The 23,190-nt window shown below is 53.9% G+C and overlaps 1 protein-coding gene across 3 annotated transcripts in view; it reads right to left on the bottom strand.

Annotated features, from left to right (window-relative positions):
- AGAP3 (ArfGAP with GTPase domain, ankyrin repeat and PH domain 3) overlaps window positions 1-23,190 on the bottom strand; it is a 148,521-nt gene that overhangs the window by 68,560 nt on the left and 56,771 nt on the right. For all 3 annotated transcript variants that reach the window (XM_056335789.1, XM_056335790.1, XM_056335788.1), the window contains exons 3-7: window positions 17,377-17,464; window positions 17,097-17,182; window positions 16,624-16,765; window positions 14,221-14,355; window positions 6,975-7,102 (exon numbers count right to left, since the gene is read on the bottom strand). In XM_056335789.1, the coding sequence (XP_056191764.1) occupies window positions 6,975-7,102; window positions 14,221-14,355; window positions 16,624-16,765; window positions 17,097-17,182; window positions 17,377-17,464 (579 nt within the window). The remainder of the gene's footprint in view (window positions 1-6,974; window positions 7,103-14,220; window positions 14,356-16,623; window positions 16,766-17,096; window positions 17,183-17,376; window positions 17,465-23,190) is intronic.

Genomic DNA, 23,190 nt, shown 5'->3' with positions numbered 1-23,190 from the left:
AGGAATAGATGGAGAAAGCTCGGGCTACAAAGTCAAAAAGAATTTGCTGAGGCAGCTCAAGTTTAACATCAGCCATAACAATGCACGTAGAATCAGCATTTAATTAATGTATAATGTGTGAACCATGCCAAAAAAAGAAAAGGATTTGAAGGGAGAGAAGAAATGGCCGGTGCTGCAACAGAGAGAACCTGCTACCCAGGAAGGTGAGCCAGCTAAGGCTGCCAGGAGTCCAGAAACCACTCTGAGGTAGTCTCCTCGCTAAGCTCTGCACATTCCAGTCACCCTGTCAGCACATTTAAGAAGCTACAACTGTGGGAAGGATTCAGTTCAGAAGAGGCTGTAGAGGTTGAGCTCCTGACATAGCAGCTGGGACAAACCCTATGGATGTTAGCTGATGGACACTAAAGCTCCTAGAAGGAAATCTTGCTAAATTGTGGTTTATATTTTACATACTCCCTGTAACCTTGTTTATAGTTTTTGCCTGGCCAGAATAATTTTCCTTAGCCCATAAGCTTGCCTAGTGATGGAGACAAGACAAAGTTCTTGTCTTTCTTGAGTGACAAAGGACACTGCAGACACCCAAACCTCAGGAAAGGTACTGGGGCTGAAGGATGCCTTGCACCAAGCTACAGAGGGAAATGTGAGGTCTGGTGCCACCTGTGAGTTTGGGGGCAGGGGAGAAATTCCCCCAAAGGCAGACAGCAGTACAGCCTCTGGCTACACAAGCACTCCTGAGCCACCACACTGCTCAACTGAAGCAGACTGCTCCAAGAATTCAGGAGTGATCCAGGCACCCAGAACAAATTGCAGGGATGTGGGAGAACCCTGATAAGATGACAGGTCTGGGCAAATACTGTATTTTTGCTCCTGGCAGCTACTTTGCTGATGTACCTGAACAACGACCTATGGTTGCTACTGAATAAGAACACAGCAGAAGCTGAAAAATCACACGTGCAGGACAAATCCTTCCCGTTAGTGTGTAACGGGTGAACATCATGAACTTCAAAGAATACTGACAGTGCCATAGGGTGTCTAAGCAGGGAAGAACTCAGCTGAAGTTAAGATGCAGCAACTCTCGGTATAAAAAGGCATAAGGCAGAACATGGAGTGAAATATGGGAAGGGCTCTGAACGGAAGAGTACAAACAAACATCAGCCACCAACTCAGCGGAAGAAGCCAGAGAAGTGTACAGACTGTGGAGGGCACAGCAAGCTGAGCAGGCTACAGAACACAGGCTTCCATGAGGAAATGCAAACACCCATTGCTTCACCTGCCGAGGCACACATGCTGACTGAACCCTGCTGAAACGTGCTGTGACAGGCAGGGAAGCGCTTGTTACCAAGCACAGGTGAGCTGCAGCTTGTGTTTCATTTCACTTGCAAACTTTAACTTTTCACCTCTTTCATCCACTCTCTTACTAAAGTCTCAGCAAATGCACTTCCCAGTGTCACCGAAGAGCCAGTGCAGGCCCACAGACCAAGGCCATCAGAGTCAAGCCGTGACACTGGGCCAGCCCACACCAGGAGGGCAGCTGAGCAGGGCCAGGCATGCCCGGGCATCCAGGCAGCACGGCGGGGCTTGGCACAGGGTGCCTGTGTTACCTCCTGCCAGCTGCTGGGAACCAGTTCCCTGGCAGAAAGGCAAATTTCAATCCCACAGCAAAGAGGCAATGGTGACTCATCCCACAGCCTGGGGTATTCCTAAAGGCATCTCAGGCTCCCTGAAGAAAGACAGAGAAAGGGGTAACAACGGTAAGGAAATCAGGTGGAATAGCTCTGCAAGTACTGCAAGCACCCACTGGCCTGAGAAACTCCCACCCACGCCCTGCAGGCAAGGGACAGGCAGCTGCCAGAAGGCAGCAGGGTGGAAGTCGAGGCCAAGCCAAGGAATGGGGCTCCCAAACCCATCCAACCTGCTCGCCCAGTGATGGGTGTGGGCAGGACACAGGAGGGGAGAGTCCGAACCAGTAGGCAAGCAAAAGCTCCCTGTGGGAGCTGCAGGGTCCAGGTGCCTGTTCAAACAAGTGCAGATCTGCATCCCACAAGCTGCTGGGAAGGCCTGAGGGACAGATGTGGCATCCCTGAGCCGCAGACGTGGCAACCCTGAGGAAGCGTGCAGGACTCCTGGGGCTGGCCCTGGCTTCGGCCATGCCAGAGGACCAGGGAGGTGCTGAACACGGTACTCAGGGTCACAGACCTGACGAGCATGACTGGCACACCCAACAGTGCTGGTGGAAAACCCTGACCACAGCTGACCAGCTACTACAGCTCCCTTCCTCTCCACCTTGGTGGAAGCAGTGACCCCTGAGGCACCAGGCACTGCTATGGAATACAAGCAAAAAACCTCAACAATTCCAAAGACAGAAATGAAACCAAGGCCTTTGACTGGTCCAAGAACTGTATCACAAAGAGGATCATCCACTGTGCAAGGACACCAAAACACCTCATGCAGCACCGCTGTTCCAGAGCCCTGCCAACCTGGGAACCTGGCACAATCATGAAGGTTCAGAAACTGGCCACCACCTCCTGCCAGGACAATAAAGTCCTCTGACAGGTGACAAAATCACCAAGGTCCTCTGGAGTCTCTCCTCTCCCAGTAATCGCAGTGGACTGGCCAGATTGTCAGGAGACCAGACAAGCAGTGGTCATTTCCAAAAATCTTAATTTGGCTCAACTAGTAGCACCAAACTACTTCCAGAACAGATGTCCCCAGGACTGGGATGAGAGGCAGGGCTGGCTCCCAGCTCCTGCCTCCCCTAAGCAATCCTTTGCAGGGTCCCTTTGCTCCCATTTCCAGGAGACAAGTGCCTTCTTCACTGACAGCTCCAGAAGACTGAGCTGTCCCTGCCTGCACGGGCCAGGAGAGCAGGCAATGAGCAGGACATCCCTCCCATCTCAGATGGCACCATCACCTCTGCAGGCACAGAGCTATGAAGGGAAGCAGACCTCAACCATAGCTACTGGCAGAAGACAAGATGGGAAGGGCATACTGTTTATTAACTTCCCCTTCCAGGGGGAAGGGTACGCTGTTGCTAACAGCCCTCAGAAAGGCAGCCTGCTAAGGGGAGCAAAATGCTGCCCAAGATGCCGTAACGGCCTGGAAGGAACAGAGCAACGCTGCCACCACACACAGCCAGCAGCTGCGGGCAGCAGCTCTCGACACCCAAAATCAGGCCCCAGGAGGACAGAGCAGCGCACAGGCTCCCAGGGGCTCCTCCTGCCCAAGCACTCCAGATACAAATGCCAGTCCCACTGCTCCCACAAGCGGTACCAAGAAGAAAGAGACCCTTCTGTCCCAGTTCGTGTGTCCTGCCTGCTTACACCAATACCTAGCTGCGGAACAAGGCAAACAAAAGCTCTTTAACTCTTTGTCTGGCTTCTTTCCATCTCATCTTCATGTTAAACCCTGTGTTCCCAAGCCCTTCCTTGAGATCCTTTTCCCTGTGCCAGCTCCTGCTCTCTTACTCACAAAGGCAAGTAAAAAACCTTGGCAAGAGCCCCATACCCTCAGGTGGAAAAAGACAGAACAGGGCACTACCGTGCAAAGAACTTGTCACTCTCTCCTTCGTCCCTCCAGACCGTGTACAGCCTGTCCATCTCCTCCCAGAGCCCCAGGGGGTAGCGCAGTGCCAGGAGCAGAGGACACCTCCCAGGAGCCAGGCCACTATCACCCAGTCCGACGAGAGGCGCCGGCACTTCTGCAGTCCAGACCCGGAGAGCAGTGCCTGGCCGGGCTCAGAGCTGTCTGCACCCTGCTCCCTCCTGTGTTAGGGACAGCTGCTCCAGCTCCTGCTGGAGGCCATACCCCTCAGCGTGTCACCACCATCACAGCGCACTCCTGAGCGGCAATTCCGGGCTCTTTTGCATCCCTGCTGTACTACCTGCCTGGTCAATGTGCTCAGTATTGGATGTGCATCCTCCCACCCAGGCGGCAAGCCCATATGCACCAGAGTGCGTGGGTTGCTCTGCCCAGGTCCATGTCAGAAACATCAGCAACCAGTGAACTTCTGTTTCTTAAAGCCAGCTGGATTTTCCCTGAGGACAGCAGGAAGCAGTTCCAGAACCTCATTCCTGAGCCCAAGCAAGAATGGGGAAATGCTCCACAGCATTTTACCATCACTTACCAGTTGCATTACTTCATATTCTATTTTTAAGAGAAGTGGTTTTGTAATGGAAGAGGGGTGTGTAAACACCACAGCAAAGATTACTGCAGCAGGTCACTGGGAACTGAAAGCATTTGTTGTTGAGCCACAGAAGGCCCAGGGAATGGGAATTAACTTTGATCCCCACTGCAGCGTCCAGGTTTGCCAAGTGCAGGGGACACACAGCGTCAGACAGGCACAGAGCACACACCAGGGAGGGAGGACAGAGGGAGGAAGCTCCAGAAGGACATGGCCTATCATTACTGCTGACACCTCTACAACACAAGCAATCAATCAATATTTCTTGCTTGGAAAGGCCTCACAGTTAGCTGCAATTCCCTTTTAGCTGCATGCTGCGTTACTTCCCTTTAACAGCTCTCGTTTCCCACCAGAACTACTCAGGTCCCTCCGGCAAAGCCCCAGGAGGCAGCAAGGTACTGAGAGTAAAGGTCCTGTCTCAAGACCCAAGGAGCCAGCATTCACCTCTACACAGACCGCATCTGCAAACTGGGCTGAAAGGTACTCTGCAGGAAGGAAAGGAGGTTTCTGAGCAAAAACCTCTAACAAAGCTCATGACATGCAGTTAGAAACCTCTTCTGATGCCCAAATGTTGCTTCCCCAAGGCCAGTCTTAAATCCATTCCTTTTATTCTAGCATTTTCTTTTCTTAAAAAGTTATTTCCTTTCACAGCTGTGTATTACACATCAGGTTTGGTCCATTTCAGCCTTCACTCTCCTTGGCTAAACAAGCCAGGTGCTTAACTTCCTCTTGTGTTAGGGTCTCTTTTCCCTCCCACCTGCTTTTTGCTGTTTCTACACCCATTTCAACACATACTTACATGAGCAACTGCAATCAGCCTGAGGGGTCTGGTATCCCCACACCCCTCACACATTTTTAGCTTTACCACAAACACACTGCCCAGCAGAGCAAGTGCCATTAGTACGTATTTGCTATTCTTCTCATACTTCGAACACTGAAGAAAATACTAAGCAAGTGTTCAGCTCCTCCCTGGGGAATGCTGCTCTAGGCCATCTTCCACCCTGCTCCCCCTTTCAGCACAGACTGCCTCTCCTCCCCAGCCAGCCTCTGACTGTTTACAATTTGCCTGCTAATAAAATCCTCAAATTACCAGATACACTCAAATCTGCATCTTCCCTGGACTTTGCTCTCCACCTTGGATGCCTCCGATTAAACTTCCCCGAAAGCACTGACATGCAGACATACTGCAGGGCATGGAACGGCTGTGTATGTTTTGCAAGCAGCTGTGCTCACTCTGCTTGTATCTCAAGCTCGCTGGACACAAGCAAGCGCTGATCAGAAAACTACATAGTACTTCATCAGGCAGCTCTGGCTGTCAGCAGGGCTCAGCTTATTTGCATGCACACAGAGACTTCATCTGAACTTGCTAGGGCCCTGGTGACCTGGAGCACCAGGAAGGTGGCACAGGTGTCAGCAAAAACCTGTACGCACCTACTCGCAGTCCAGCTTTAGCAGCCTATACGCTCAGGTATTAACTTCACATGGGTATTTAAAAATTCTTTATCTAGGGGTCCAGCCAGTGGCTGCGGACACTACTCAGGTGTGTACAGAACAATCTCCCCAGTCGTGGTTTACTGGAAGCCCTCCCAGGGCTGAGAGGCTCAGATACACCTGAAGGTTCAAAGCCCATCTCCTTATGAAAAAAACTGTCAGTCCAGCAGAATTTATTTTGCTAAACTTGCTTTGCATTTTCTTCAGTTTTACACGCTCCTCTGAATCCTTAGCTACAGTCTTTGAGAAAAAAGACCGCTTCAAGTGCTGCTCACTGCTGAGGCAGTCGAGGGGCTCACAACTACTCCAGCTATGCTGTATCCCATCTTCCATAAACCCAGCTGCTACACTTGCTGTTCCTCAGCCTGACAGCACTGTGCCAGACAGACAGATTTCCCAAAGTCCCTGCTACAGACCCTGTGATTTCATACGCTGGTTGCTTCAGAGCTGGAATCTGTTGGCTTGACTGCCCCAGAGAAGCAGCAGAGCCCAGGACCTCCCTGTCCTCATCAGAGCGCCAGCTCAGCACTTATGTGGGTGCTGGAAACATGCAGCAAAGCCTAATGCAAACAGGCAGCTGCCCAAAGAGTCTGCTTCACCGAGCCACTCACCATGGCTGCTTGCTTTGGTTTCTGACCTGCCTCCCCTGCATCAGTTCTGCTCCTCCAGAGCCACGGAACAAACACCTCTGGTTTCACCATCCTCCCAGCACAGAGACCTTGGCAGTCCCTGTCAAGATAACACCATGCCAGAAGAACAGCACCGAGCCCTTCATCTAGCCAAGGGGAGGAGAACCTCCTTCTCTGTGCTACCGCTTCAATTCACTACTGAATTTGCCCCTCCACAAATACACCTCCTAAGAAGCCCACCCATACATGCATGGGAGACCATCAGCTTCCCACCTCCGGGGGCAGCAGGCTGGTGGGCAGCTGTGACCACCCAGGCTTGCCTGCCTGGCCAGGGCAGCCAGACCGAGACCCCTCCCACGGACCTGCCCTGCCCTGCAGCTTCCCTGTGGGCTGCTCACGGCTCTGCCACTGAGTCTCTAGAAGCATGCCACAATCTTTGGAGATCGTGAGCCAGACTCTGTGGTTTAGACACAAAACTTGACCTCAGGGCAAACATCAGGCTGCTCTGGGCTACAGACAGAAGTGCCAGGGTGACCACGGCTCTGCTCTTCCCAAAAGCTCCAGGGCTCTAGCCACAAGTCTAAGGCCAGCCTAAACGTGCTGTGTATTGAGTGAATTGAGGGGGTGCAGAGAAGCATGTGGAGTCCCCAGCTTTCCCCGGTCCCGTTTCCCACCTGGTTGATGTGAACAGAAGGAATGGAGGCCGCAGAGACAGATGAATGGCTGGGTGAATTGGGCAGGGACTTGCAGGGGCCAATGGAAAGCTGCTGTTTCTTCCGCAGAGCCACCACCTTCTGAGCCACTGGAAGAAGGGAGAAGGGGACAGGGTCAGAGTCCAGAAAGCAACTTTCTCCACACACAGATTTCTTGAGGGCTTCAGTGAGACCCAAACCCTTCCTCCGCCCGATGCCAACACCCTGGGGTGCAAGCTGCACTGCCCAGTATCAGCAGGGAGGATCTCTGCAGCACACCCAGCCTCGCAACCCCCATTGCCGGCCACCACTGGGCAACCCAGCTGCACGGGACAGCCTTTGCCCATGGACGTTCCAGCAGGCAGCAGTGCAGGCTTCCCATGCCAGTCATGCTGAGTCCCCAGAGACCACCCACTCTCTCGGGTCTTACACAGAGCAGCGACTTCATGCGGGCACCAAGGAGCCACCCAGAGCCCTGGGCTGCTGCAGAAGAATCCCTGGGCAGCCAGCGTCCTGTCTTGGTCACCCCCTCACAGCAGCTACAGGAGCCAGTTACCAAACTGAACAGCTTGGGCAATGCCACCTCCATCAGTCCAGGCCCTTGTGACCCTTTACAGTCTCCAAATGTTTGAAAAACTAACGTGAGGAACAAATTTCCCAGTTCCTGTGACCATGCTGTCTGATGCCAACAGCCCAAAATTGCATTTCAACCTTCCCAGTCTCCTACCTTTTCTGGAAAGAAACATCTTGACCAAAGAGTGTAACAGCAAACAAGCTGGGCTGTTGGGGAATTCAGAACAACGCATCACCAGTCCTCGTTTTCTCTTGCACACTGGCCAGGTATCCACCCTCAGAGAAGGAAGGACCTTTCAGATGAACATGACTGAAGGCACTGGCAATGTCACACGTCCAGCCCAGTGCGCCTCATATCGTGCACCCTTGCAATAAAGGAGCTGCCACACTCCTTTCCAGAGAGGTAAAGGATACTGCACCACATGTGGTGAGACTGAACCCATCTGCAAAAGTCAGATGCTGACAGCAACTGCAAAATCCTGCCACCTCACAGCTGCAGTGCCATGTCCCTACAGAGACAGATGGCGGCCTATTGGGCCATGGCTACTTGCTCATCTGACAAAGCCGTGAGCCTCTCCAGACTCCCAAGACAAATATTAGTCCCGTAAATAGCAGGAACCCCTCCTACACCCACCCAACAGACAGTATTAACTGGCTGGTTTTCCCTGCTCTCCTCCCCTCCATCCTCTCCTCTGGCCAGCTTCATCCACTGTTCGCTGTGGGAACCATCTCTCCTTCGAACACTGGCCAGGCACACTGCGGGCTCAGGCACCCCAGGGACCCAAGGAAGTTGAGAAAAACTCCTCAGCAGTTGTTGTCCTGGGCACAACACCTGGCAGAGGCTCTGCCTTGTCACTCACCCTGTACCATTAGTGGTAACAGAATTAATCATGAGTCCAGCAAGACCTCACTGGTGATGATAAAATCTCACCAACCCTTAACTGAGGCATCCTTCCTGATTCTGCTTGCCAGGCAGAGGTTCTTCCACTTCTGGAACATCAGCCAGACTTTTGCAAGGACAATTTCTGTCACTCCAATCTCATGGGGCTTTGAGCAACCTGATCTAGTGAAAGGTGTCCCTGCCCATGGCAGCAGGGTTGGAACTAGATGATCTTTAAGATCCCTTCCAACCCAAACCATTCCAGGATTCTATGATCCCTTAAGCCAGTCTCTTGGATTGGTTGTTTATCACACTTCCTTTGGTTGCTACAGGCAGCTGTCTGATGTACAACCAACAAGCCCTGCCCTGTGTGCAGAACCTCTGTCCAGATACACATGGTGCTGCTGCTGTTAGCACTTAAGCATCACACAGTATTTTATAGCAAAACAAAGCACCCTGTCCTAGACGTTTTGGAGAAATCCCTCTACAGGCACTGCCAGGACCGGTCAAGCTCTGGGAGGAGCACCCGGACAGAGAAAAGGTGCATGTGAAGGTCCCCAGCAATGTACCAGGGACACTACAAAAAACACCTCAGGGTGGGGTAGCACCTTATGGAGTTGCAGGGCCTTGCACACCCTCCTGTGCACAAAACCCTTGGCCTCTCCATTGAAATGCTCCTGCCAAAACCTTCCTCAGAAGCATCACTCACTGGGCTGGAAGACACGGAAATGCTGTCTATCACCCTAACAGCCAGGAATAAACCAACCTGCTCCAGAACATAAGGCAGGATGCCGTTGTCCTGCTCAGGGTGCAGAAACCCAAATCCTGCCCAGACAGGAGAGCCAGAACCACCCTGGGCTTTCTAGCTGAAGTCCAGGCCTGCAGCCCTGCGGCTCAGGGGAGCGATGGAGAGCAGCGATGCTACCAGCATGGCAGCAGCAGGTTCTGGCAGGTGACAGGAGGAAGCTGCCTCGCACCGCTGGCTGTCCTCACTGATGCTCGGGGCCAGTGGGAGGAGAGGGCCACTCACCGTGGGCTTGCTGAGGAGCTGAAGCTAGAGAAGGCACCCACAGCAGCAGGCAGCCCGGCTGCTGTCCCTCCTGTGCCCTTCCAGCACCGGACCTGGCCCTTTCTTCCTCTTCAGGAACAGCACCAAGATAAATCACTGCCGAAGGGCTCTATAGACAATTTGCTTTCTAACCTTCGTTTGGTACAGAAATATTCTTAAGGTAAAGGCCAAGAGCTAAGGCACCCACACACCGACAGCTTCTTGCTGTTGTCCTGACATCCTCTAAACTCTAGGAGACTTCTGCATACAGGAGCTCTCTGAAGGCAATTCTGAGAAGGAAGCTCTTTAACTGTACCTATCCAGAGCCAAGAAGTCAAAAGGCACGTTCCGTAGCAGCCTCCCACCTCACCAGGAGCTCTGCTGTGAGCGAGGGGACCACGCTGACCCAACCCTCAGGGCAGGCTCACCCCGCTGGCGTTCTGAGAGGCACCAGGCACTGCGGCACTGCCCAGCCCGTGTCACTTAGCCTGCACCTGCAGGGTCATCTCCTCACAGGATCTAAAGCCACAGGCAGGTTGTCCCACCTTTTCACAGAAGCAGTAACTGTGACAACATCTGGTGCTGGAAGCAACTTGGAAAGGATGAGAGAAGTGTCATTCCCACACAGCGAACAGATTTCCAGGGGGACTTTTGCCAGGCTGCACATGAGAAACCAGCAAGAGGACAGCTGCCCCTTTTCCACAAGCCATGCATCCTTCTCACAGCAACCCTCAGAAGCCTGACTGCCTGGACAAAGCTTCTGCTGCTCCAAAAGATTCAACACAATGACAGTTACACACTATAACGTAACGTACCTGATCTAGATCCCAGCATGACACAACCCAAAACTTAGACCAAACACCCAGGAGCTGTGCGGGGCATGGAAGGAGGTTCTCTGCTGCACCTGCCTGAGCAGGAAGGAGGGCATCACCACAGCTGGGGCCACCCAGTTCGTGGGGAACCTCTGAACAGTCGGTGAATGTGGAGATCTGAGGTTCTCCTTCTTGGAGTTTCTCTCGGGCTCAGCAGCAGCACGTGCAGACTGGGGGGCATTTGCAGAGGAAGAGCGCTAGCCTCAGACTTCAACTGACTACCGAGAGGTAGGATGGTCACTCCCTCAAGCTGTCATGCTAGACCAGCACGACATTCACCTGCTGTCCAAAATGGTCAGTGACTGCTTGTTGTTAGATGAGCCACTGGCACGGAAAGGGTCTCTGCGAACAGAGGTGCAGCATACGCTCGGCACAGCATGGACAAGCAAGCAAACCTTAGCAATGAAAGCAAAGACCACCGCTTAGAGAAGTCTTCCTGTTTCTGCTGTGGAAAGTCAACATCTTCCCCTGCCTGCAAAGGACAGGTCTACCACAACCTGGGCCAAGTAACTTGTGTTGGAGAAACCACATAAAGATGAGTTCTGCCTGGTAACTGGATCACCACACGAGGCAAGCTCCTCACACAGCCCATGACTGCAGCACTCCAGCAGATCGTACACTGGTGCATCAGCACACAGCAGTGCTCGTTGGGAAAAGCCGCTTACCTGCTGCGAAAACACCTCATCCCATCAACTCAGTGTTATCTGAAACGGGATCCTGGGAAGTCCCTGATTAGTTCTCAGATGCCAGCGATGTCGGGGGCCAACCCATTGGGCTCAGCTCTCCTCAGCTCCTTGCCAGCACCCCCTGCCTCATTCTGTCCCTCCCACAGCTGTGCTCAGGAGCATCTGCATGGTCCTGCAGTTGAGCAGGCAGGTGAGAGCACTGAATACCTGGGATTTACTCCACATCTCCTGTGAAACGGCAGATCCCTCTGCTCCATTTGCACCTCCCAGTTATCACACTGCTTTCTCCACAGCTCTGAGCAGCACACTGCATAATGGCACTGACAATGGCAAAACTGCACTGGCAGGCATGCAGCACAGCATGGCATTCAGAGGCAGGCCTACTGCAGGAAACATGGCATGGCCCAGGGAACCGCAGCAACACAGATGGCTCTTGTGTGCACAGACTCAAAGGCCAGAAGGATCTCTCAGGCTGGTACAAGGGCTGACCTATGTATACTGCCAGCCTCTAAACTTCGCCCAGCCTATACTGCACCAGTCACCTGGGCATGCAGCGAGCCTCTTCCACAAAGGGATTTGGTCCAGATTTGGAGACAGTACAAGAGATGTAGAACACAGCACTTTCCTACGCATTTTTTCCAACAGCTAATGAAGAAAGGGCTACTAATAAAAAGAACAAGGGTACTTCAAAATTTGAATTCAGCTGGCTTTGGCTTCTAGCATGAACTCCCAGCCAGCCTGCAAAGTCTTAGTGTCTCTTGATTTTCTCCCCATGCAGATAGGTACATAGTTACTCTTACACTGTAATCAAGTCACCTTTCAATCTTCTTTCTGATTTAAGGATAAGCTCTTTCACTGTCTCACTATCAGGTACTTTTTCCAGCCTTTGATTAATATTTGTAGCTTTTTAAAAAAAAAAAAAAAAAAAGTCTTCTCAGTTTCTTCTGTGTCCTTTTGAAGTGCTGACACTCGAGTTTGACAACACTCTGGTAATGGTCCTCCTGCTGCCCTGTATGAAGGCAAGAACCCATCTGGACTTCCACTCGGTGTTGCCCTGCTTCCCCACCCGGGGCCAGCACCAGCCCTCCCAGCAGGACGGCCCACGCTCCTTGTTCCATACAGCATCAGCATCTGCCCAGACTGACATCGGTTTTATTTAATAGTCTCTGATTACCACAGTCCTTGGGGTCTTCTGGATTTCCTCAGCCTCGCTGGCTGCTCCTTATGTGGACAAACCTGCTCCCTTGCCTCCTTCCTGACCACACATACAGGCTGTGAATAAGTCCAGACAAAAGATGAAGCACAGCACTTTGCAGGTGCTCACTCCTGAGCCTTCAAGCAGCCGTTCAATGTCTCCCACCAAGCTTGCTAAGCAGCAATGGTGCTAGAAGCTGAATCCCAAGACTCACATGACAGCTTTCATCTCACACATTGCACCACTTAAAAGTTGTGCTGTCTATGCTCCCAGGGTCAACAAAGAAAAAAAAATAACCCCAGGCGACAATTCATTCCATCTTGATACAAGAAAGGCTGAAAAGCAGCCTAACAAACAGCAGCACCTAATCCTGCAGTGCCTTCCCCAGCTCCTTCCCAAACCCATCGGCTGCTATTGCTCACTACCATTCTCCAGGGAAGGGACAGACACAACAGAATGAATTTGAAGGAATAACCTGAACGGAATTGCTGACACAGGGCCAGACACATTTCAGAAGCCAGGATGAGATGCGCACACAGCCCACCCACTGTTGCTCTCCCCAGACTTGCTCTGCAAACCTCTGAGTTGGTTTAGTAGATCCTCCCCTTGGAGCTCTGCTGCAGTATTCACTGTCCCCAACTATTCCCAGCTGTTCATTCCCTCCATTCCTCACGAAGAGGAGGAAGGAAGAAGGGGAGACTTACAAGCACCCTGCCTGACAGAGTCACCCCTGTGTCCCCAAGAACTCCACACCAAGGCAGAGGCTCCTGGGTGCTGAGGGCTCCCTGCCAGGGCGCAGGTAGGACAGTTTGAAAGGTTGCTCTCTGGGCTGACTTGTCACACCGTCCCAAGAGGCGGAAGAGCAGCAGAAGAGGGGACCATCTCTACATACCCCTGCATAAAAGCAGCACTGTGACTGATCCTCAGCCCTGCAGCAGGAGATTACTGGAAGGTCACAGACTTATGCAGGGGAAGGATGATCACCAGCTCCAGCTCAGATGAAGGAAGCACATGAAGCCAATGACAGGCTCAGTCCTCTGGTGTGCCCTCAGCCTATTACGCTGTGCTGCAATGAACCAAGCTGCATTTTTGCCTTCAGGCAGTCCTGCTGCCTGATTTCCAAATCAAATATGATTTCCAAACTTTATTCCATGCACTTGTTCCACTTGCAAACATTAGCAGCTCTCCTTTCCAAGAGCAACTCTGTCCTGCCCAGCCACTCAGCTCCACACAGACCCTTTCTCGCACACTAAATGCAGAACCTCTGCTGCACTCTGTAAGACAAGGTAGAGAAAGAGGACAGGGATATGTGCAGTCAGGATCCTGGCTTATCTAAGCAGAATGCAAACTCCCAGGACATGGTGCAGGCTCCCTCTCCCAGCTGCAGCATCCCTGTCATGCAGACCCCTCTCTAAAGCTAGGCAGAAATGCTCCCCACACACCGTTCCCATGAGGAACAGCTGCCCTGTCTGGCCATTCAGTTGCTGCTCCCCTAGCACCCAAAGGTTCGGCTGTGCTTCCTCCTGCCCTCCACAAAAGGCAATCAAAACCCTCTCTGCAGCCTCACACATCCTCTGCAGGGTCATACAGACCGCTGGGCTGCACGGGCCCACCACGGGATGCCACTGTCCCCTGCAGCCCCTACAAGAAGGGCAGTAGAAAGGTGCTGCCTGGCCCTGCTCTGCGGACCCTCATGCACATCCGTGTGCAGTTCACCTACATGCCACACACAGAGGAATCATTCCATGCAAAAAGCACATCCTACTCCTTGGACCAGGTCTGTGAGTGTAAAGCAAGGCACTGCACACAAGTGCATGCCTAACCGCCTTGGCCTCAGGGCAGCACGCCCTTCTAACCGAGAGCCGGCAGTCTAGGCAGCGAGAGAGAACCAGCAGTCTAGTTAGCGTAAACCCCCTCTGCGGGACAGCACTGCTGCCCCGCCTCGCCTGGACACCCTCCACTGGCTGCAGTTACCATCCTGGAAGACTCTCTCCACATTCAGTCCGTAGGTGGCACAGGTCTCGTAATACGTGCAGCGCTTCAGATCGTTGGAAAGCTTCCGTGCCCGAGAATCATCAATGACCCGGGGGTTTGTGGCGCTGATGGCATCTGGAAACCAAAGGGAGAGGAGATTAAAAAGCAAGTGCCTGTGTCCCATCTAGCCACAGCTCCCAGGGCACACTCCTGGCCTCCCTCCCTCACCCACTTCACGCACCGAGATATACCCACCTTCACAGTACAACCCCTCTCTTACAAATGCCTTAGATAATCACGTCCCACATTTGTAGAAAAATGGATTTGTTAAATTAACCTTTTCTAAATGAACCTTATTTAACTCTCCTAACCGTCCAGCCACCAATGTTTCTGAAGACAGAGGGCAGAAACCAGTGGGAGGTGTGGCTGGCAAGGCAAAGCAGCCCCAGTTGCAGAGTAAAATGGACTTGCCAGTCTCAGTTGTTTTAGGTCTCATGGCCATACCCTACACGTTATAGAATCAAAAGGGAGAAATCATCCTCAGTTAGCTGGGAAAGACAGCTCTGCTAGCATGTAGTCACAGTTGAGGCCTTGGTGGACAACACTAAAAAATAGGCTTAATTTGTATCCCAGATGGTTGCTCAGTGCTTGCATGTTTTGGAAAAACTACTTTCCCAAGAGGAATCCCATTCCTTGAAGACATGCCAGTTACCTGGCTGATCCTGCCAGTAGCATATGCTTGTCTCAAAGCTGAAGCCAAGCACATCTAAGTACACACAGGCAGTACAATGAAACTGTGAATGGCTCATTACATCAGTTATGGTTTCTTTGGTCACTCCTCTCCCACTGCTTGGATAACTGGCAATTCTAGAGCTAACACATGCTGATGAGCACTGACCACAGAAGAAAATATTTGCTTCACAAGGCCAGGCTGGATGGGGCTTGGAGCGACCTGAGCTAGTGGAAGGTGTCCCTGCCTGTGGCAGGGGTGGGACTGGGTGGTCTTTAGGGTCCTTTCCTATCCAAAACATTCTGGGATTCTGGGATTCTATGCCTGGGACAAGCAGAGGCTGAAGATAAACCCTGACAGGAGGAGCTGAAGGAGTTGTGGGACTCACACTGTAAAGAAGTCCCCTTGAACTCTCCAGTGGGTTGCTTAGTGTGACCATACCAAGGCTGCAACCTTACCTGGGTCTAATTCTGGAACAACAATGATCACCAACCCCTCTGCCACTCCTGAGCCTCCACAAGCACATGCCTGCAACCCCAGCCCAGTCCTGAATCAAGATCACTCAGTCCTACAATTAATTTCACAATTTTTAAATATCCAAAGTTTAACAATTTTGTTCTACTCTTAAACTGGGGTCCAAAGCAGACACCCCTGCAACTCCCCACCCGCTGTCACCACCTCTTTCTTCCCAGCCTCAGAGTTCCTTCTTCGCCAGGAATGGGTCACACTGCTTAGGAACTGGGTCTTGCCAAAACATTTTTTTCCTCATATCCTCAATCCTCTACGCGTTACCAACTACCAGCAGGAAGGACACCCATTCTGGAAGAGCAGAGCTCCGACACTAGAAGCAGTGCCCTCACTGCTGCCCCTCCTTGCCTCCTGGACACCCGCAGCAAGGCTTTTGGAAGCCAGGCTGCCTCCGACCCACGCTGCACCAGGCAGCAATCCCGCTCCAGGGCTGCCCTCTCTCCGGGCAGCCCCTCTCCATCAGCAGCCCCTTGCCCAGGCACGCCTGCACCGTGTCTCTGCTGCCTGCGCCCACCGGCAGCCTCAGCTGTGGTTTCCTGACAGCTCCCTTATTGTCTCCATCCCAGTCCCAGCTGGCTCCAGGCCCCAGCCCTGCAGGGGACATGAGGGGGAGGACAGTTCTGGGTTGCTGCTGCACTTCTCCCCATCCACGTGTGCTGGCAGCACCTCAGGGGAGATGGTACTCCATGGCTCAGGCCTCTTCTCAGGGTGCTCAAAGCAAGTCACCGCCCCCCCCCCCCATCCTTGTTGGCTGCAGCTTGCCCCAGAGGACACAGGGCAGCATGCCCTACCAATGCAGAAACCCTCCCACACCCAGGCCCTGGCTCCTGCCTGCACCCAGCTGCTGCAGGCAGAATTGAGGAAGGCAGGCAATTCCAGGAGGTTTGGACATTTCAAAGAGGAAAGTGGCTCCATGAAGTAAGGCGGCTCTCTGCAGGGAAGCCAAGATGGTCTGAGAAGGAATTACTCAGCAACTCCGGGGGCCCCAGCATCGTTCGGTCCCACGTATGGCTTACACACTGGTGTTCCCCAATGCGCTGGCAGGGCTAGTGCCCCATGCTCGCTTGTCAGCATGGACACCTCACCAGTGCTCCCAGCTGAGGCAGGGAGGATGTAGGGAGGAAGCCCGGCTGCCCTGCTCTCACCCTGTGTGCCCACCAGCACCATCGGCACCTCCGCTGTGTTCCGGTAGCTGCAGAGCCGCAGGTAGTAGTTGTACACTGTCTGGAAACTGATCTCGTCCTCCAGGCTGAAGACAAACACCACCGCATCGACCCAGGCAGCAAACTGAGGGAGACACGCCACCCGTTACAGCCTGCAGAGGCACCCCCAAGCCCTGTGCCCAGAGCCGTGGCAAGGGCAGCCACACAGCAGGCAAGTGGGGTGCTGTGGCTGGGCTCAGCCAAGTGTGTGCCCAGGCCCTGCGGCACGAGCTCCCTGGCACCGCAAGGAGGCCCTGGGGACACCACCGTAGAGGTAGCCTCTCCTTGGGCCTCAGAGTCATGTTTTATCACAACCGAGCTCTCAAGAGGCAGCCGGGTAGGTCACTCCCCAGGAGCCCTCCAATCCCACCAGCAGGATGGGTGGGAAGAGACTGCAGGAAGCACAGGTCTCCTACCTGGAGTTCGGGGGGGCCCCCTTCATCTCGAATCAGCAGCAAGTAACTCTGACCATCCACTACAATCTCCTTCTTAAATCTGCCACCTTGGGAAAAGAGCAAAGCAGCAAGTCAAGCGACAGGGGGAAGCAAGGAGGGGAAACCCTTAATGAAGGCCAGGGGAGGCTGGGGAGCCCTGCAGCAGTGGCCGATGAGGTGCAGAGACAGGGGTCATCTTTAGAGTGGAGAAAGGAGCAAGGACCCAGACCAGCCCCCGGGTGCCCTGGGAACCAGACCTTACCCTCTGGAGACTCCTCCTGCACGTAGGTGCCGGTCAGGTAGCGGTGCACGAGGGCTGACTTGCCGCTGGACAGGTTCCCCACAATGCCCTGAAACAGAGGCACATGTCACCCACTGCCTGTGTGCCCAGAACGTCTCCCTCTACACGAGGCCACCCCCTGTGAGTCAAGATCACCAGTGCCTGGGCACATGTGGACAATGGGCAGAGGTGCTCCCAAGAGGACAGAGGGGATGACATAATCCAGCCCAGTACTTGGTGTGCAGCCTGGGGACATTAACTGGTCTCAGCTGGGCAGAAAGCAGCAGGTACTGGGTGCAGCTTCCCAGAGAGGGGTGAGGACCCTCATCCTCTCCCAAACGGGCACAGCCTCATCAGCACTGCGCTAGCTCTTCCCACAGCTCTCCTGCTCCTCAGGGGGACACCTGCCCTCCCAAGCCACAGTCATTTCCACAGAAGGAAAAAACCTTCTCCTCCCAGCTCACACATCCCAAATTTTGGGGTGTTACAGCTCTTGACAATACCTGCCAGAAGAAGAACGAGAGCAGAGACTGGCCATGCGTTTGGTACAGCTGCTGCTGCTAACACCAGCAGCAAGGCACAGCACTTGCTCCTTGCTGCGGCAGCACGGCTGCTGTAGCAGGGTGCACACTTCCTGGCAGAGCTGGCTGGGCTGCCAACACAGAAGGACATCTTGCACCAATTTTTAACCGAGTTGAAAAATAAAGACACCTAGCACTAATTTTTAACTGGGTTGAAACACACTAAGCTGGGGGTCTGTCAGTCTGGATCATCCCACAGATTTGCTACCAAATGAATGCAGCTGTCTCTGAATGGGTCAGCCAGAAGACCCAGTTCAGGGGTTCTCAAACTACAGCCCACGGGCCAGATACGGCCCCCCAGGGTCCTCAATCTGGCCCCCGGTATTTACAGAACCCCCCTGCCCCCCCCACCCCCCCCCGGGGGGTGGGGGGGGAAACCAAGCAGCCACAGATGACTTCCTGCCACTTCATCCACGCACCGGCCCCCTGTTTAAAAAGTTTGAGGACCCCTGACCCAGTTCTTCCTGACGTCAGAATTTTCCCAGCAAAAGAGCCTCCAGTGCTTGCAAGTGGCCCTGCCTGCTGATGGGAGAGCAGTCCTGGGGTAAAGGCACATCTTCTGCCATCCTTGCAAAAAACCTAGCTCCAACTGGTCAGCGTATATCCACAGCTATTCCCCACATCCGCAGGGACAACACAGCTTGTGGGATAGGCTCTTGTGTTACCAACCATCCCGCCTTGCACTCCTCTAGCCTCAGCTGCAGCGTTGCTCTGATGGAGCTGGAGTGGAAATGCCGGGGTGATGCAGAGGTGCCCTTCACCCACAGCATACTCTTCTACCTCCTCCTTATGCCCCAGGCCTGTGGAGAGACACTCTCATCCAAGAGCCATAAAAGACGTTCCTAACTCACTTTTACACAGGCCTGTGCACCTCAAAACCCTTGCCGGTGAAGCAGGCAGGCAAGCTCCTACCAGCCGTTTGATATGCAGAGCCCAGGGAGCCGTCCTGGCCGAGCCAGGGCCACGGTTTGCCGTACCTGGGTGAAGCAGGCTCCTGCTCCTTTTCCACACAGCTTCCCAAAAAGCATCTAAACTACCTTTGGCTTTGGATAGTCTGACCTTGCCACAGAGCTTCTGGCACATAACTGACTCCTGCTTTAGGGCACTCTACACCTCCTCCTGTGTCTAAACCACACTGGCAGTGCTCCTACAGAGACATTCTGTGGGTGGGTGTCCAGCACACCAACACTGCCGTTCCGAGCACCAGCCCACACTGTCCTGCGCAACCTGGAGCCTGGGGGTTTCTCCTCTACTGAAGGTTCACTCTGCCCCAGCGAACACATGACTGGAACAGACTTCTTCTTGTTGTTGTGCCCCATACCATCCACGCAGATGCCTGTGCAGACATCCTCCTTCTGGCCCCAAGACCAGTTAGCATGGACTGTAGGGACTTGCTGTTTCAGTGGGATTTAAGACATCTGGTACATCTACCAGACAGAAGCCACTAGAGACATCCCTGTGCAAATCTCCAAATGGGGCTGTTGTGCTTCTGGAAAATCCAACATCCCCTGCGTGTCCATGGCTGCTTCACAGCAAATGCACAGTGACACAAAGGCATCCGGCAGTGCTTTCTGTGCATCCTTCCTCAACCCACCACTGGACCAGACCACGAGATTCACTGGGCACAGGTGGAGGGCCCGCATTTGCTGGAAACACTGGAGTCTCCACGGAGCTGTGCACAGTGGGTGTGTTTCTGCACAGGAAGTCCCAGGCAGAAATACAGTATCTTTATGATGAAAATTTCAAGCAGGCACAGAACACTGAACAGGTAACAGCATCTGTGAAAACAGCACATACCATTACACACGAAAGACAAAATCAAAATTCGAAGTCCCATCACGTGTCTCCAAGTGTCACTTGGGTATGGGAAGCCAGCACAAGGCACGGTGGTGTCAGAGCTCTCCACTCATCTACTGTCACAGAAGAACCTTCCTCCCAGGTTCCAGTGAGTCCAACTCCTGGAAACGTGACATGGCACTGCCGGCCGACCCAGGGGAGAGCCCATGCAGCTGAGTGAGAAGCAGCTCCTTCCCCAGCAGGTGCCACATGCTCTGCCTTCGCCCCATCCACAGCCTGCTGAGCCCAGCCCCTCCAAGCACCAGGAACGAAACCTGCGGCACACTCAGCGCAGACCCAGCCTGGCCAGGGACACGCCGCCCCAAGAGACCCAAGCCCTGTGTTGGGGCTGGGGGCTGCTCCCCCTGCCCATCCTGTTGCCTCGGGCTGAGCCTGCTCCCATGCTCCTAGGGCTGGGGAAGGGGGCAGCTGGCCCCAGGCATCCCCTGGCTCGGGGCAGGTCCTCCAGAGCCCAACACCACACTCTGGTAAGGCTTCCTCACGATGCCCAAGCATGGACCATGATGATTTCAGCTCTGGCCACCGGCTCTTCCCTGCTCACCAAGATCTTCTCCCTATCATGGTACTCAGGGACAAGTCTCGCAGACATGACCCATGTGTGGTGGCACCCAGGTGGCAAGCTATGGCACAGGGCAGACATACCACGCTGCCAGGAGCCACCTAACTGCAGCAGCCCAGTGCTCTGCTCCAGCTGCCCTGCCTGCAGGGACTGTCCCACCGCACCCAAGCCTGCCCCTGGCACCCGCCTCCCACTGCAGCCCCGGCCACACCACCCATGCGCTTTGTGCCGCTGCCAGGCAAAAGGAGTGAAGAGTTGGTCTGGCCCCACACGTGTTCGCAGCGCTACTTTCAAAGCTGCTCAGTTGCCGGAGCAGGTCTGCAGTACAGCCACACACACAGCCACACCAGCGCCGAAAGAAGCAGGGGGTGAGGAGAGAGCAGTGACTGGGAACATCAACACTGCCTCTTGCCATCAAAGAGAAGTTTATGGCCAACCTTTTCCAGGCAAAGGGATGAGTTTGGTGAGTGTGTCACCCCCAGCCCAGGTTCTCTAGCTTTCAGCCAGTGCTTGAAAGCTCCCGCTGCCCCGGGCCCTGCCCTAGACTGCCTGCACGCTCCCGGTGAGAGGCAAAGACGCTCTGGTGGACATTTGGCCAGCAGCAGACTGTGCGCCGGGGGCACGGAATTGCCTGGCTTGCCCACACCTCCCATGGCCATACTGCACAGAGCCAGCAAGTGGCAGAACCAAGGTGCCAGGAGCCTGGGACTAGGAAGTGCAGGTCAACGTGCTCCCACGGGCATGCCCAGGCCGAACACATTGCTGCCAGGTCTGTCACCCACTATAGTAATTACAGATCACACACACAGCGCGTTCAGACAGATGGGAACATGTACCAGACTGCAAACCTCAGAGGTAACACATGCATGCTCCCAGAGCCAAGTGATCTGCGGAGACACACGGGCTGCACAAACGCCATACCCGTGTCATGAAGGAAGGCAACACCCCTTTCCCCCAGCTACACTGGGACAGCAGCGTGAACAGCCTAGGATACAAACTGGAGTCAGGGAAGAAACCGTGGCGAGCACTGCACAGAGCAGGCAGCTCAAGGCCCAGCTCAGTACCCAGGCCAGCTGCAGCCCTGGGGCAACCTCTGCAAAACAGGGAGGCTCCCCAAGGCCACCCAGCAGCTAGGACTCCATGCCACACCAGGGACTGAACACACCAACAATATTTCACTCTCTCAAACTTGGATGGAGGTTGCATTTACACTCTGCTTATAACCAAAATCCTGACTTACACCTTGCTGAAACCAACTTCTGCATTGTCTTATCCTCAAGTGCATCTCGTGTATTGAACAAGCTCAAACAGAGCTGACAGTCTGGAAGAACAAAACCCTTGAGAGGTAGCAAATTGAAGTAAAACATGGTGTAGGCACCATGGAAACCTCTGTACCGAGACAGGCAGGGTGATGAGGGCAGGCAGCCTGCCCCTGTGCTGGCCACTGAACAGCTGGTGCCGCCCAGCACCGGGTCTAGGGGACGAGTCCCTGCCAAGGGCCCTCATTTGTGCCTGCCCACAGGACCACTGCCTCTTCTAGGCACAGCCTCCAGCAGATGGAGAAAGCTACGGGATAAAATTGAGGTGGGAAGAATTGCTGAATGTAACTTAATCACATCAAGCTTCTAAAACATCTTAGAGAAAGTGCACTGACCACGTGTGTCGCAAGCGGGAACGTGAGCAGGGAAGAAAGTGGCAAGACCCTTACCTCCAGCAGAGGAAGTAAAGGCAATGGCTCCTTCCCATTGAAGGCAGAGGGATGTGGGCTGCGGTCAAAGCTTTCTGTGCCATGAAAAAGAAGCCCCCAACGAGTCTGTGGTTTTCCACACACTGTGAATCTTGGTTCACAGGCTCATTGTAGGTCTCCCTTGGGGACAATGACTGGCAGATCAGAGACAGGGCAGGTACTTCGTGCAAGCCTCTCCACCAACAGTACGTACACTCTGGCTTTTATCAAAAGACCCTGCATTTGCCCTGCACTACGAGGTCATTTTGTTTCAGACACATTTGTCACAGGGGCACACAGTACATTTGGTGAAGCATCACACATGCAGGACCAATGACTGGGCAGCTCTGCTGTGGAAGCCACTTCTGCAGCCGACACTGCTGCCAAGCCTCGTGCCAGCTGTGCAGGCAAGACCTTGCTCCACCAGGAGCACCTCCCTGTGCCGAGCGTGCTGTGGAGAATGGGGCCAGTGAAGCTGAGGTGGGAATCGAGGAGAGGGTTGCTGGAAAACTGAAAGGGAGCAAAGCCTGGGGACACTTGTTGCCAAGTCTCAAGCCATTTATTTAGTGAATCCCATACAGACCCCAGGTCCACATGGGGACCCCTTCTGCACCACCGTTAACTCTGTGGTAACTTGGGACGCTTCCGCAAAGACCAACCTGTCTGCAGAGCCCTGACAAGAAGAGCTGGACCCTGTGACAAACAGGGACAGCCACACTGCTAGAGTGGTGAGATGGGAGCCGAGGAAGAGAAGCACTGGTGGCCAGAGCTGTGGCAGTGTGTGCAGAACAGACCCACCTGAGAGCTCAGGACCCGCCTGGCCTTCCTCACCCCTCTGGCTGACCATCACCCCAGCCCCAGGCTGGAGCAGCAGACCCTTCGCAGCTGCAGAAAGACAAAGTCCCGAACGATCACCCCACCGCCCAGGGGTCTGCTTGCCCAGGCACAGGGTCCCCCACCACCATCGGCTACTGCAGCCTAACCCCAGAGACACGACGGAAGGGGCTTCAGCCCAGCAAGGACTGAACCAGGACTCTGAAAGGCCTCCAGGCTTTTATTTTAGGAAGAGCTGC

This window comes from Falco biarmicus, chromosome 4 (assembly GCF_023638135.1).
Source record: "Falco biarmicus isolate bFalBia1 chromosome 4, bFalBia1.pri, whole genome shotgun sequence".
NCBI classification, from domain to species: Eukaryota; Metazoa; Chordata; class Aves; order Falconiformes; family Falconidae; genus Falco; species Falco biarmicus.
Note: the sequence above shows the minus strand (reverse complement) of the source record. Positions and strands in the feature narration are given on the sequence as shown.